Raw genomic sequence first — 15,303 nt, forward strand, 5'->3', positions numbered from 1 at the left:
TGTTGTTATTACTGTTACTATTAGCTTATTTTGTCCCTTCTTTTATTTGATCACTGGCTGAATATAGTTATACAGCAGTTCTTTCCACATTATACACACTACACGTCTTCTTATATCTCTACTATCCCCTTATTCCAGTGATTGTTGGAACATAGTGGATAGTAGATTGTTTTCCAGATTGTGTTGTTCTTATATGTATCTTGTCCATGTCCTGGATATGTCAATATCAATTGCCGTCCTGTTTTGTTAATAAAATTATAATAATTATAATAATAATAGAAGGATGTTGCAGAAATGGTAAATATATAAACATCCAGTGGTTTGCTAATCACCTAAACCCTGTATTTAATTGAAAATACCACAAAGTGAGAATTTCTTCTTTCCAGCTGTCCAGACATGTCACCCAATGACAAGATCTGAGGCTTTATAAAACAAATAGCATAACAAATCAGATCTTGTGCAGTTAAGTGGTTGAAATCATATATCAAGCAAGATAAAACTACAGCAGTCGAATGATGGCGTTGAGATGCAACGCAATTATAAACACGTGCCTGCATAAAGATTTTAGTTGTTTCGGTGCTCAAACCGGTGGACCAATGAACCATCTGCTGTGAGAGCGCTCAGGATGGCACGAGCCACAGTTTGTGCTGGCTTTTACTCACACGGAGATCTTAGGATGGTTCAGTAATACTCCGAATGAACAGTCTGAAGCTGGTGAATGAACTCCCTGCATAGATTTAAAAAAAGGAAAAACCTGCAGTGCCAAACAGACCTAAAGTGCGTCAGACCTAAAGCTCTAACTCTGCCTAACAGTGATGTTCCTCAGCATTAAGTTTGGGTCAGTTTGAAGCAGAATTGACTTGCTCTCAATGCATGTTTGGATGCCATCATGAAATCAAATGGAAGCAGTTCAAGGAAGATAATCAGAGGACAGTGTGAAACTAGCAGGAATGCTGAAAGCGCTGCAGTGCTGCCTGAGGAGATTACCTTGAAGGGATACAAGTCAAATTCAAGTCAGGCTTTTTTCTCAGATCACTTTTCGGTCATACCTCCAAAAAGCGGGTTGCACCTTTTTACTGAGATGCTGAGAACCCATTTAGTTTTTTGCAATAGCAGCTTTGCAAACAAAGGACAGCCTTGATAGCTGTTTTTGCATATTGCTCATCTCTCTTTTCTCTTTCGGGAGTTTTGTTGGCACTTGACTGACTGGCCCAGTGGACCAACTTTTAGTAATGCAGCTGAGCTCCAAGATATCAGCATTCACAAAATTACTCTAGGTATAACTAATGTCACAGGTGGCTTGAAACTACAACTAAAAACTCTTTATCATTCTTTTAAATACACAATGATTGATACCACAATTTTCTGACCTAAATTTCATAATAAAATTTTATTCAATTCAGAATTTGAGTCCCCATTGCAGGATTTGGTTAACCCCTCGTGCAACAAGAGGCTTCATTAATCCTAAATATTTCATTCAGTTACATGGTGTCCTAGGGCTAAAAAGCTTTACTCAGAGACAAACCGCAGAAATTGGGAGTGAAATGTTCACTGACTTTTCACAAACTTTGGCCACATGAGAGCAATTTCCAAACTTAAGCTTCTTTACGCATAAAAGACCCAAAGTCTATCCCCTTACAGCTTAGTGATGGTGCATGTACAGTAGCAGCACTAGCAGCACTACAATGGGCAGAAGGAAAATAGAATGAACAAAGTCCTGAGAAGAAAGCAAAAGCACATAAAACGAGCCTGATGAGAAATGCGTGCCCTCGACACACTGGAGAAATACATGTTATTCAGTCTTACTCTCCATTTCCAGCAGAAATAAAAAGGTGCTATTCGGCATCCACCCTATAAACGTATCGTACATTCCTTTACACAAAGTTAATTTCAAAAGTCCTACTTTTGGCTCCTCTTCAAATTGCCACCATGGCAGTTCTGCTAGAGAGCGGGTGTGGCTCACCCGCAGAGATGTATAAAATCTCACATATCAGCTGACAGCATATTCCAAACACTCAACTCCAGCGTACAAGTGGGAGCTTCTGTGTCAGCGATTGAGAATCCAGTTCACACCACTTGCATGTGCACAACCCAGCGTGCGCTAACACCGTTGCTGGTCACTTCATCTTTCCATCTACTGTGCCTCTCTTGTCCACTGTTCCCTTCTTTCACAAACATGGGCTAATCCACTGAACTCGTTCATGTCCTTTTTCATCACATTCTAACACTGTCAGGGCTGCAAAGGGCACCGGCTTCTGTGAGAAGCTTTCCATTCAGGCCTCTGGAATAGATTCACTCCAAACGGCCTTTTCATTCTGCAGCTGCGATGGATTAGCTCTGTCATGGGTCCAGATGAAGTTTGCTTCCCTGATCTGCAGGCCACACTGCGCCACATAAAGCCACACTACCGAGATTTTCTTTAATGGAGGGAGGGGGTGGGGTTGAAAAATAACAATTAAGGAATGGCACTGACGGCTACCGAATAGTTGTAGAATGATAGAACACTTCAATATTTCACAGCGCAGTTATGCATGGACACACTAACATAGACAGCGGCCTGGGAGCTACCGCCCACAGGTTTTACGTATCCATGTGTGAAATGGCAAGAGCCACACAACAGCACTCTCCGAATTAACTGTTGGAGAGAGAAAAAGAGGAGGGTCATGGTTGAAAGAGCACATCATGTTCACTTAATTCTCACTCATGGGGATAGTGAGCTCTAAGGATGGGAGAATACCAGTAGGAAATATGTAAAGCACAACCACACTGCCGTGCTGCTTTTAAACACTTTTGCCTGATGCGCGTCTTCCCAACACAAGATGGAGAAAATGATGGACAGCCACCTTCATCAGCACCAATCTCTGCTTTATAGTTACCCAGGACAGATTCAAAGAATCGTACCCACGCTTGTTTTGTTATTCATTCTTCTCCTCGCAGCGCTTGTGTAGATTTAAACACTCTGAAATAAATTGGTGCTTTTTTTTGTAATGGTGGCAGCATTCGCTCCAACTAAAGCGATCATAGCCATGCGGATTTTGCTCCTCATCTCCTGCCAGAAGATCTTCTTGTTTGATTGTCATTAGCACTTCCATCACACCAGCTGACCCTCCCTCCCTCTCTCTCTGACACCGCTAGGGGTTTTGTTCTGCAACTGTTGCCGTAATTGGCTGTAAATCTGCAAAGGTGTTGGTCTGCATTATGTCGTTGACTGTGTAAGATGTGTTTAATATTAACCACATTCACGGCACAGCGAGTGTTACTCGCATTTTTTCTCTTTTTTTCTACCACTGCAAGGAATATGCTAATAATTTTATTTCCTCCTCCTCCTCCTCCTCTCCTTCAGCTTGTATGAGTGCTCATCCACTAGTTTCACAAGGTTATGATGCTTCAGTGGCCCAGCGACTGTGAACTGTCACAAGCAATCAGTTATGATGGAGCCCTTGTTTCTGCACAGACATGCCGCTTTGGCAGGGCTCTGCTAGCGACTGCCTCTTTTGAAACAGGCCAGAAACGTGCGGATCAATCTGCTCAGTCGGCAGACGGAGAGCTGGAAGCCCCATCGCACTGTGATCCAATATTTACTCATTGGGAGAGTACATCGTGACACTCCCTGTTGGTGTTTTGAATTCAACACAACAGTGACGTCCTCCTCAGTTTAGATTGTCTTTAGCACACACACACACACACAAATAAAACTGAGTGCAACACACATGCAGAGGAACGTCAAAACAATAAACAGCTGATGGTTTAATCCAAGTGGTTTGGTATGTTTAGACAATCTAGTCAATGAACGAGGTTCTCGAGGTTCTTGAAAGATCATAAAAGCATTTTATTCAAACGCTGTCTGACCTTGGTTAGGACAATGCAGTCCACAGCTCCTTCTGAAGAAGACCAGAGATTTCTCTTTCTTTCCCTTAAGACTCGGTGAAGCCAAACCAATGCAGAAACTTCCAATGAAGCACGATGCGGATGTGCTATTCCAGCTCAAGCAGGGGGATTACTGATCCAGTGATTACGGGTATTGTCAGGGAGTCTAGTGAATAGCCAATAGCTAGCTGAGTGTGACTGCAATAGCTGCAAGAACATAACTGTAATGGGCTTTGTGGAAGAGATTAAATATATATTAAGACATGGAGATAGAAATGAGAAAGACAGAGAGGGAGAATAAAAGTTTCAAAAAAAAAGAAAAATGCTGACTACAATGTTACAGATCTTTACAAGTGACAAGGTTTGAAAATGCGCCTCCTTTTCTTTTCTTTAATCTACTCCTCCCTCGGCTTTTCACATCTGCTCCATGCAGGTAAATGACATTTTGAAATGAAATATAATCTCTGCCACAAACAACATTGCCCACTCTCCTCGAGAAGTTTTGCTCACTGAGCTAACAAAATGGAAAACAGCCGTCACACGGAGCTAGACTGCTGGCACACACATCCCCGATGCACCTGAGATAAAAAAAAAAAAAAGAAAAGAAAGAGAAAAAACGACAGCAACAACAAAAAAACTGTAGCTTTCTCCCTGTTGGTTTTGACTTAAAATGCACAGCATTTAGACGCCATTCCTCGTCGGAAACAGTGTTTCCTTCACAGCAGCGAATTTGTTTAATGGACCACTAAGATTTTGCGTGTCTCCTCCTGTGTGGTTCCTGCAGTGTTTATTGTCGTCTTTTATGTGGTCAGCCAGCTCCTCTTGTTCATCAGAGGGCAGCGTTGATATCATCTTCAATAAAGGAACGCAGACTTGGCCTGTCGTTGTCGACTTATAGTTCAGAAACTACACCATTATTTGAGTTGTGGTGAACTGATGTGTGAAGCAGAGATGGGCCTGTCTTGCTGTTTTTTTCAAAGCGCACAATCACTGACTCACTCACAATATAAAGCATCAGTTATTACATTAAAACAATGGAAATTCTAATCATTCTGTTTGGCTATCTTAGCAAATGCCTTCTGCTGACAATGATATCTTCAGTGTGCCATGACATTTCATCTATAACCATTTCCCCCTTATCACTTACAATTTATGATATTTGCCCAAGAAAACTGAGCAGATACATAAAGGAAATCAATAGACAATTTAAAGACACCAACACTTGCCAGATGGTCTGAGTACTTTGAAAAAAAAAAAAAACCCCATAAAGACTGATGACTGTCAGAAGCTGGAGAAATCTTTAAAAGCAGCAACACAAATGTTTGACGCAATCATGGGATATGCTGATTTCAAAATCAAAAAACTCTTTCCTTACACTGTCTTATAGTTTTCGTACTTCACAGCTGCTGAAAGTGGCCAAATGCCCGGCGTTTGTGAAAGATAAATGGAGATTTGAAGCCACCGCGGTGGCAAGGGAGGAAATCTGTTGTTTTAACAAACAACATCTGCCAGCTACATTGATTCCAAGACAAATAACACCCCGACAGCAGCACTTCTCCTCAGGTTGGGTTTAAGAAGATCTTTTGAAATTCTGATTAAAAATTCATTGTGTTGAAACTGCCTTGGAGTGTGTTCTGTGTTTTTGTATTTTGAATCTCATTACTGTTTCAGCTATGCACCCGACTTAATAAAATACAGCGAAGGGCATCTAATGACCAGCAAATTAGGTCAAAATAATGTTCCCTTCGGAGATTTGGCCTTTGGAATTTTTCCAGCCCTTTTTTTTTTTGTGTTGGCTTTACCAGGAAGCCTCATATGACTGTGGCAAACAGTAGCAGTGGCTGAAATCATGCCAGGAGTATTTCAAGAAAACGGCAAGAAATTCAGGATAACTCATTAGAATTGTATCAGCAGTAACATTAAGCATGAGATGCAGTGCGCTGCTAAACTAGCAGTTATTACTGTAGCGCTTGTGTTAACAATTACTTATGATTCCAAAGTAGCTCCTAAAAGACAATAATGATAATAACACATTAAAAAATGTTGTGACCTAATTGGACACAGTCGCCATCAACAAAGATTGGTCAGCCAGCTCCTCTTGTTCATCAGAGGGCAGCGTTGATATCATCTCCAATAAAGGAGCGCAGGATTGGTAAATAATTTAAGCCCCATATGGGATTCAAAGTGGCATCAAGACAACAAATTTCAGGTTTCTCTATCACTTCATCTTAGTTACCGAATGTATTTTGCTAATCGAGTTGACGAGAGCTTGTTATGTTAATGGTGATATGATTGGTGTTTTTCTGTTTTCATCCACTCACTTGACCCCTGTTCACAATCGAAACGAGATTGCGAGATCGTAGCTAAATTATGCGAGTGCCCCAGTGCGCTGCTGACTCAAGATGCAGCACAGAACTGAACTGAACACTGCAGCCATCAATATTCCAGTTGTCCAGTTGTTTGAGTCAGTCTCACACAAACAGCTGACATAACTATCAGATCAGAGCATCCCTAACTCGAAAACTTGTCGTCTTTAAACTCTGTTTTTTTTTTTTTGTTTAAATTTACATTTTAAGTGTGTTATTTGAAAACAGGGCTGTCAGTCACCCTCTTCTGCTGACATCCTGCTCCCCTCCCAGAGGCTTTGCAGCTCTCCAAGCATGTAACCTCATCCGTGGCCATTTCTGTAGCACTCATTTGACTTAGGCCCATATCAAGCCATCCAAACAGGCCTCTGAGACAGCCCCGGCCTGCTGGCCTCAAATTCACATCACTGTAGCGTGGCTTATGTTAGCCTCAGAGGATTTCGCACAGTCACTGTGCTTATGAAATACATGTTTTAGCTAAATTTGGGGGATTATTTTTATTTTTGCAAAAGGTCGTAGTCTGCATATATAATAAAACTATGTATTTTCTCAAATTCTCTTATTTTTCCACCAAAATCATGGAGCAAGCCCACCATATTTTTACCCTGACCTTTATTTTTGATGAATGATGAAGTGTGTCAAGAGGCATTCGGCACAAAACACTGAAATTTACCCAGAAAGAAATATTAAGGTCCAGACCAGACTTGTAGTGTTTAAGGGTGTTTGCACGTCTCTCTACATATATGCGCACACAAACGTGTATAAGCACATGGCTCGTACATCCACAAACAAACCCCCATCTGTGCTTTCAACACAGCTGGACTATGATGGCATGTCCTGGTACAACCTCCCCCCTCCATAGCCTAAAGAGCTCTCCCTCTCTCTGCCTTGGTTATACACTCACACACACACACACAAACACACTTAGCAACCTTAAAAAACATCCTTACTTATACTCTTTTTTCCTCTTGCTTTTTCTCACTGCAGTCTTTTGTCTCTATCCCTCCTCCCCCCCCCCCCCCCCCCCCCCCCCCCTCAGCTTCCCTCTCCCTCTTTCAGCTGCCATGTTTCCCTCGTCACACCTTTCAAACTGAGTTACAGCCTGCGAGAACAAGAACCGTGGCACCTCTACAATCACCTGAGGAGCTTCTCTCGGCCATACCCTGTCTCTCTCAGACCAAGCACTGCAAAAAAACACGTCTCCCTGTCGCTTTGTTTACCGTCCATTCACACCACCAACACCACCTCCACAACAAACCCCCAAAAGCTAAAGTATATGCAAAGATTTAGTAAGGGCTCTTTCAGTGTGTGCTCCGCAACATATGTCATTTGCCACATGTGCTCGGTCACAGAGCAGGCCGCTGGTGTAAAGAGACCGTTGGTGTTTCTCAGCAACATGTGCAGACGTAGTGGGCGTAAAGCTCAGTAAGGATGATTTTTCGAAGGAAGTGTCTAGACAAATATTAGGCATTGCTTTCTGGAGTACTCATGATGGTGCTCATCAGTGATGCTGATATTCCCACCTCGGTGTAAATACAAGCACCTGCTGGAGTTTTTCCTCGCGGCCATTAAATTAAATGTGCCTTAATAGGCTTCTCGCACGTTCCGATGCTTACAGTATTCCCACGTACGATCGCCAGAGATCGTCTTGCATTACATCCAATCTAACACTGAGTCAGAGTGAAACACATACACAATGTGCAACATGCAGAGCTGTGTTGAAGATATTTGTTAGATATTTATAGCAAACGTGCTTTTCCTGAAATCTCAAACTATCCCTTTCCTCTCGCCTGCTTTCTCTTTACAGTGACACCGTGCACCTTGCAGGTACTCTCTTGTCCTTCTTCCTATTCTTGTAACTAGAAAAAAAGACAAATGCAGTCAAAATGTCCAGTTTTACCAGTGTTCTTTTCCACACTCTCGGAGTGAAACGGTTTTATCTGTGGCTGACAATGGCGGGAGAAGGTGGGTGAACGGTGGCGCCAGAAAAGCATCTGCTACAAGGTTTAAGGAGCTGCAGGATTCAATAAAAGAAGGGTAGGACCATGTAAAAAAGGCTGGCAGAGGGGACACACGCCATTAGCTTAATGACAGAATGAGGAATGAGGAATAGCGAGATGAGATTCAAAAGCCAACCAGTGCAAAATTTGCCTTTAACAGGAATCAAGGCGAGTAATCTAATAAGTAGCGTGGCAAGGAGAGGCAGAGAGGGCTTGATGTTTTTTTCCCCCCTCCGCCTCAGGTAAAGGAAGAAGAAGAAGGGTAAACAGCAGAGAAAAGGATAGTGGTGCCATTAAGTTGGCTAGCCGTGACCATCAGGAGCATTAATGCTGTCTGCTGTGCTTTCTTCAAACTGGTACCCTTTGCTTTGAACTACTCTTGCCTTCTTTGTGGGTATTCCTGACTCCTAGCTTCCATGGCTATTATGGATCCCTCCACTGGTAATTACACATTTCGCAATTTCTGATGTCACTTCAAAGCAACAACAGTCTTGCCACAAAAGCACACACCGAGTTGCTGAAGTACAAAGCAAAGCCTCGAGGATTGCTGAAGCCACACATTGTTTTTCTTTTCTTTTCTTATGGCCACTAATTCAATTAACAGCACATGTTAACGGCTTCAAACCAGGTTGAAAGAAATGGTTCCGAAACAAGACCAGGCCTTCGTGGATTTCTGTGCTTGGTTTCTGAAAGGCTCAGCAGCTAAACTGAAGTTTAATTTGAATTTGTGCACGCCTTCTAGTTGCTCTCCCAGTATTGCATTATGTGTTAAAGGATGCGCGGCAAATGAGGGGGCGTGATCCTTATGATGAGTCAGAGTGGAGAGCTTTGGCACTGGCTGTCCCAGACCAAAGAGGGAACGCTCACTAAAGCAATATCAAATGTGAAACTGCAGAGAAAAACAAAAAGAAGCCAGATCTCATCTTAATCAAAGCACTGGAGCTTGTTTCAAAACACTCCCTGAACCCTACTTTTGTAAAACCGCGTCTGTTCATAGAGTAGATGTGTGCTGCTGCTGACAAAGGTCTGAGTCATTCACATGGGGCTATTGATGACAAAGGAGAATCTGAATGTCCACTAAATAATTGTGACAGCTTGCAGAACAAACAGCAGTGCTGTCAAAAGTAAAACCAAGAGCACAAGAGCTCCACAATCACTAGAGGCAAAATCTCTTAGGCCTAGAAGTCAGCAGATAAGTGATATTTAATAACCGTCATCTCTATTTTGTTCAGTACATCGGTAGAGACAATCGGAGGTGCTTGTGGACTGTTGTGAGCTCAGCATGAGCTGTCTGCGGTTTGCGAGCTCAGCTTGACAAGAGACTCGGGGCACTCGCTCGACAAAGGCATCAGATCGTGCATTGATTTTGCAATTAAGAAGACTTTTTGTGTGTTAAGCACGCAACTTATTATTTTTTTTTAATATGATGTAGCAGGTAAGCACTCTGCCAGAGAACGAGTTATCAAACATGCATTTTAAAGCACCACACAGTGACATTGATGATTGCCCATCTTTTTCTTTGCATCGTGAAAGGTTTCGAGTTTTCTCATCTGAAGTTTAAGGCAGTGTTGAGACAGTGCTCTTGATGGAGACGCAGAGACACGGCAGCAGGAAATGGGGTCACGTCTCCCACAGGATCCCCTTCCTTTTGCTAAAACTCTGTCTGCCCCCAAATTTAATTAGATTCTGATATCAAGCCTTCCTCTCCTATGCTTCCCTTCCTCTTCAACACGCGTGAAATTGCATGGCACTATCTATTATTTATTCACTCTCATTTGCTTATTGTTTCTTATGGATGCCTTTGTTAAGGCACTTGCAGCTCTGCTGCCTGTGATAGGATGCTCTGCTTCATCTCCCTCACTGCTCAGACCCACCTCCTCTGCAGGTCTGAGCCCAACTCATTTGCTGGCGTTGGTTGGGGAGCTATGGATTTTTTTCCCCTTTCACCCAATGACAGCACGGTGAGGTGCTATGAGGGCTGAGTGCTAATGAGCTGACTCTGCAATGCTGGGGGAGATGCACTGTAACACAGGGGGGAGTCAGAGGACGGAGCAGGCGGAGGCGCTCTGGCACAGGGAGAGTCAGAGGGGCCATTATGAGCGTGCCACAGAGGGGTTACAGGGACACAACCTCACCATCCAGACAGAGCTGTGTGCCCACAAAGTCAGCCATTCAGCCTAAACTGAACTCCTCCTCTGAAATGACATAACAAAATGGCTCTCCGGAGCCTGTTTCTTCCAGTTTTGTTCGTGTTGAATCTGTGTTTCTGCTTATTTCAAGAAACTGCAGCCAAAAGGATTACAAAAACAGGTTATTTACTACATCAGCAACTAAGCAAAGTTACACCAGTTGCACAAGGGAAGTCTGATAACCAAATAATAAGACAAAACATCATTTGTGTGATAAAATTAAAGGCATTCACACTACTTGCTATAACAAAGACGCTGAAAATCTATAAACTCCATGAAATTGGACTACAGATGTGAACTCCTCCAGGGCTGAGCCCCTGGTTTGTGCAACTGGCAGCATGTTTACTGCATGTTGCCAAGGGAACTTCTTTTACAATGTGGGATTCATACCAGCTCATGTAAAACTCATGCAGGAGTGCCATAAATGTACTAACACTGCGTGCTCCCTAACTGTAGCCGATGTCGTTAAAAATGTTAAAGACACATTTAAATGTTGGAGAAATTTCTAGAAAATTCAGGATATATTGAAAGAAAAAAAAATATGATTTTATTAGAACAAAGATTTGTGCGAGAAAACGTCCTAATTTTTTCCCCGCTGTGACTTTAAGAATCACATTGAAGTGAGAAGAACTTCTTGTTTCCTCCTGCAGATGCTGTAACATCTATAAGCTCGTGAATGATCGCGGTCACTTTTCGAGCACAGAAACACATTAAAAAAAGAAAAAGAAAAAAAAGCAGACTTACAGGCATGGGTAACTGAGAAGCTGTTAGACGACTCGAGGTTGTCGACATTGTAGTTGAGGTGGAAAGGCTTTTCCGTGGTGTTCTGGTTGGTGTTGTAGAGTTGGACAGCGAACCTGAACGCGCTGTGCTCCTGCACCGTGGAACGCATGAACAGTCCCCCTGGAAGAGATGAAAGCCGATATCAGACAAAGCACTCACACACGACCGCCAGCTCTGACCGGCATTTTAAGGAGTGAGGGAGAACTCCGTGTAGTGATTTAAAACACGCCGCTGTTATTTAAAAGAATACGAATTTTTATGTTTATTTTTTTTAAACCCGCGCGCTTCTCTGTAACTCTTCGGACAACGCAGATTAACCGCCAATGTCACGTATATCTTATGTTTAATAAAAACCCTAACGATGACAGTGACACAGTCAGTGGTGGCTTTAATGTATTTTTTAAATTCAGTGGATTTCAGCCTGCAACATATGAGAAATCAAGTTGGTCTCTTATCATTGCGCAGAGCTCCGCGCGCCGTATCCTCTTTAAAACGCAATCTTGCAGTTCAAATGTCCGCTAAAAACAAAAATCACAAAAAATTGCAGCCGTGTAACAACAAAACACTTACCGATATTGATCTGATTGGGAAATCCAGCGAATGAGCGGTCAAAGAGCCACAGTAGAAAGAAAACCACGCGCTGTGCCATTTTCTCCGACCTGTCTGTTCAACTCCTTAAAAGGCTCTGCCTAAGAAAATTCATATGTTCTGGATTGAAAGCCGGGCGCAAAAGAAAATCCAGCGGATAGATGATGGTCGCTCACAGTGCACCAATTCATTCATTGAGGTGCTGCCCAGCTGCAGAGCATTTTTTTTGCAACTAAAGAAAGAGAGGGGGAACCGAGTGAGCAAGAAGGAGAGAGAGAGGAGGGGTGGGGGTGGTGGGGGAAAGAAGGAGCTGATCTGGACTCCGATTGGATCCGCCAATGTTGGTCAAACTTGATCTGATGTTAAATTTAAAAAAAATACCTCAGCCCGTCAGATTAGCAAGCGACGGCAAGTTATAAGAGCAGCACTTGCGATATTAGCCTACTGTGGGATGAATCAATTAAAGGAGAAAAAATAAAATAATAATAAAAAAGAAAAACACTGCAATCTCAGGTGGCCGATGATTCCGTACAGCCCGGTCGCTTCGAGCTGTGGTAGTTGCTGCATTTCGAGGCTCGATGAAGACGCTGGATTTGCACCATATGATTCAACCTGCGGGTTTTTTTCTGTTTCCACGTTTGTGGTATATCTAAAAAGTTTGTGTGCAAGAAATGCCGCTATCACTGTATCGATCCACTGTCGAGAAAACAACACTTTGAAGGCTACGTGTGATAAATACATGTAGGACACCCAGAGCGCCCTGGGTACGCAGAGGCAACAGAACTGTCCGTGGTCCTGAAAACGTCTAAAAAACAAGTCTAAAAGAAAGCAAAAACATGCTTACTCCAGTGTTTCTATTGACCTCACCTGAAAATATAAACATGCAAAATACATATTCGGCTTTCTTTGACGACTTGGAGATAATCCAATATCAGACAGCCATCAAACTTGTGTTATTTACTTTATATTGTACTCCTCTATTGAAACATCTATCACCCCTGTGATTCTGCTCAAGAGAGAACAATTAAGGGATTACTGGCCCATTTATCACCCTCACCAAAGCGCCTTGAAAATTGAGTTTTTAATTGCATTCCAAATGACTGGGGCTTCCGCTATTGATATTGCAATGTACTGAGTTCCTTTTAACACAGGGCAGACTTTGCATTGTGTTTAACTTTCTACCATTATTTTTTTATTTTGCATTAAAAGGCAGCATCACGATGTAACCTGATTTCTTGCAGTCATATTTCTTATTGGCATTTATAAGAGCCAGCAGTGAGATCAAGTATGGAGCAGCTGGTCAAGCATCATTAGCAAATAAATAATATGGAACTATGGATCATGCACGTGAAGGTGTGTGTTAGTCACCCGCGTCAGCCCAGCAATGATGCTGTATGACCTCGTCATCAGAGAGTGACACTTCCTTTTCACCAGGGGTCAGGTGACATCTGTCGCCCCCCACCCCCACCCTCCCACTGGGCAGCTCTCTGGGGAAAAACTGGCATCACATCGATTCTCTGGTCCCTTTATTGCTTCTGTGTCCAAAGTTCAGGATGTTGGTTACTTGACCCTAAAGGCTGAAGTCATGATGATCAATGTTAAACCATGACCTGAAGACTTTTCTAGCCTGCTATTTCCACAAATTCACATCACACCATAGCCTGGTTTAAAATCTCATCGGTGGTTTGCAACATGTTGTCACTCCCAAAGCGTAGAACGGGCTGTGGTTTGAGGGGGAATGAGAGGCCACCTGCTGATTTGGTCACAAGCGATGCAAAACAGTTATTTGGAGGAATACCAAAGGAGCTGTTTAATAGATCATTTACAGTAGATGCTGATTCTCTGTGTAAACCAACCTAATCATGCATCATTTCAAACAAAACCTACAAAGAAAAAGCATTATTCGCTACAAGGGGAGCCCAAGTAATTGAGATAAGACCTCAGTATAATTGATATTAAATGACGATGACTGTGCTGCATTATTTGCAATTAGGACATTTTGGCCATGGCGCATTATCCTCTGCAGGAATTACAGAGTGTAGAAATGTGAAGATACAATCTACGTGAAAACAAATAATTATATGATCCGGCCTTTTTGGGGGATTTGAGAGGAGTGTTACTCGAGCAGGCGTAATGAAGAGACTAAAAAGCAGATGAAAAGATGTTTCTTTTTATCTCACAATGATGACGATGATTCACAGGCAATAGCTCAGAGCAAGGCAAGCCTTACCAGCAAGAGTTATTCATTTGTTCCCTGCATCCTCCTCCTAACACAACAGGATGGAACCTTCCTCTTTGCCCATTAAAGGATATGTGAGCAAATAAGTTAGAAACTCTAATATTTATTAAAAATGACAGTGTGCCTCTGTGGGAGGTCTGGAGGAAATAAGTGCAGCTATTTTTAGAGTTGATTTGCTCGTGATTGCTGGGTAATTATTTTGTCATCCCGACATAACAAGCTTATGTTTTCTCCAGGATCAGAAAATAATCTCGACATGCGAACATGTGTAATGTGGTAATCATTTATAATCAGCAGGTGGAAGGAGTTTCTATTATTTATTGCCACAGATTGCCTCATGTCGGTAGTTCTCAAACTTTTTTGAGCTTGTGGCTCCTGGCCAGCTGGAAAGTTTCTGCTGTTGCTGCATAAACGTTGAACATATTGAATGCACTTAGGCTCATATTTTTGTAGGACAAAGACATGATTTTTGTAGTTTTGTACGCCAGCGCAGTGGAATTTAAATCAAACATTCAAGATGTGATAGAGGTGCAGAGTTTTAGCTTTTATTCAAGGGCTTTCACAAAACGCTTTCTAGGAATAGCTTTAAAATTAGTGGCATTTTTATACAGAGTCGCCCATTTTCAGAGGCTCATGAATTGGACAAACTAATGTAGTATTAAAAATAAGGATTTATTTTAATGGCTATAAAGGTTTTCACTCCTTGATTGAAAATCCTTTGACTGAAGTCATGGACATCACTAAGTGACGCATTTTCTCACTTGACATACTCTGCTGCATTCAGTTGCTGCTTGTTTGTGGGTCTCTCTGGCTTGAAAGCAGATTTTGGACTGAGATCAGCTGACTGACCTGGTCATTTAAAGACTATCTCTGTCGTTGCCTTGAAAAACTCTTTGGCTCGTTATCTATTTTCACTGTGAAGCTCTGTCTGATCAGTTCAGTAGCATGTGGCTGAATCTGAGCAGAGAGTACAGCCTGCACACTTCAGTCACAGCATCCATAAACACCAGGGGCCACAGGCAGCCATGCACACCTATACCATAACAATACCTCCACCATGCTTGACAGATGATGTGGTATGCTTCAGCTAATGAGCTTTTTCTCTCCTCCATACTTTTTCTCTTCCCATCATTCTGATATAAGTTCACCTTGGCTTCACATCTGTCCAAGGGTTTCTTTCCTTTGCGATGTTTTTAGGCGAAGTTCAATCTTGTCTTCCAGTTCCCGAGTGTAACCAGTGGTTTCCATATTGTTGTAGATTACCTGTATTT

The 15,303-nt window shown here is 42.4% G+C and overlaps 1 protein-coding gene across 4 annotated transcripts in view; it reads right to left on the reverse strand.

The window, feature by feature from the left end:
• Positions 1-12,054, reverse strand: part of LOC102783061 (glutamate receptor 3) — a 90,434-nt gene extending 78,380 nt beyond the window's left edge. For all 4 annotated transcript variants that reach the window (XR_004843783.2, XM_006781606.2, XM_006781605.2 and 1 more), the window contains exons 1-2: positions 11,776-12,054; positions 11,167-11,325 (exon numbers count right to left, since the gene is read on the reverse strand). Coding sequence is in view for 3 of the 4 variants with exons in the window: in XM_006781606.2 (XP_006781669.2) it covers positions 11,167-11,325; positions 11,776-11,854 (238 nt within the window). In the remaining variant the exon portion in view is untranslated. The remainder of the gene's footprint in view (positions 1-11,166; positions 11,326-11,775) is intronic.
• Between the last annotated feature and the right edge of the window lie 3,249 nt (positions 12,055-15,303).

This window comes from Neolamprologus brichardi, chromosome 2 (genome assembly GCF_056152115.1).
Source record: "Neolamprologus brichardi isolate AB-2024 chromosome 2, ASM5615211v1, whole genome shotgun sequence".
Taxonomy (NCBI): Eukaryota; Metazoa; Chordata; class Actinopteri; order Cichliformes; family Cichlidae; genus Neolamprologus; species Neolamprologus brichardi.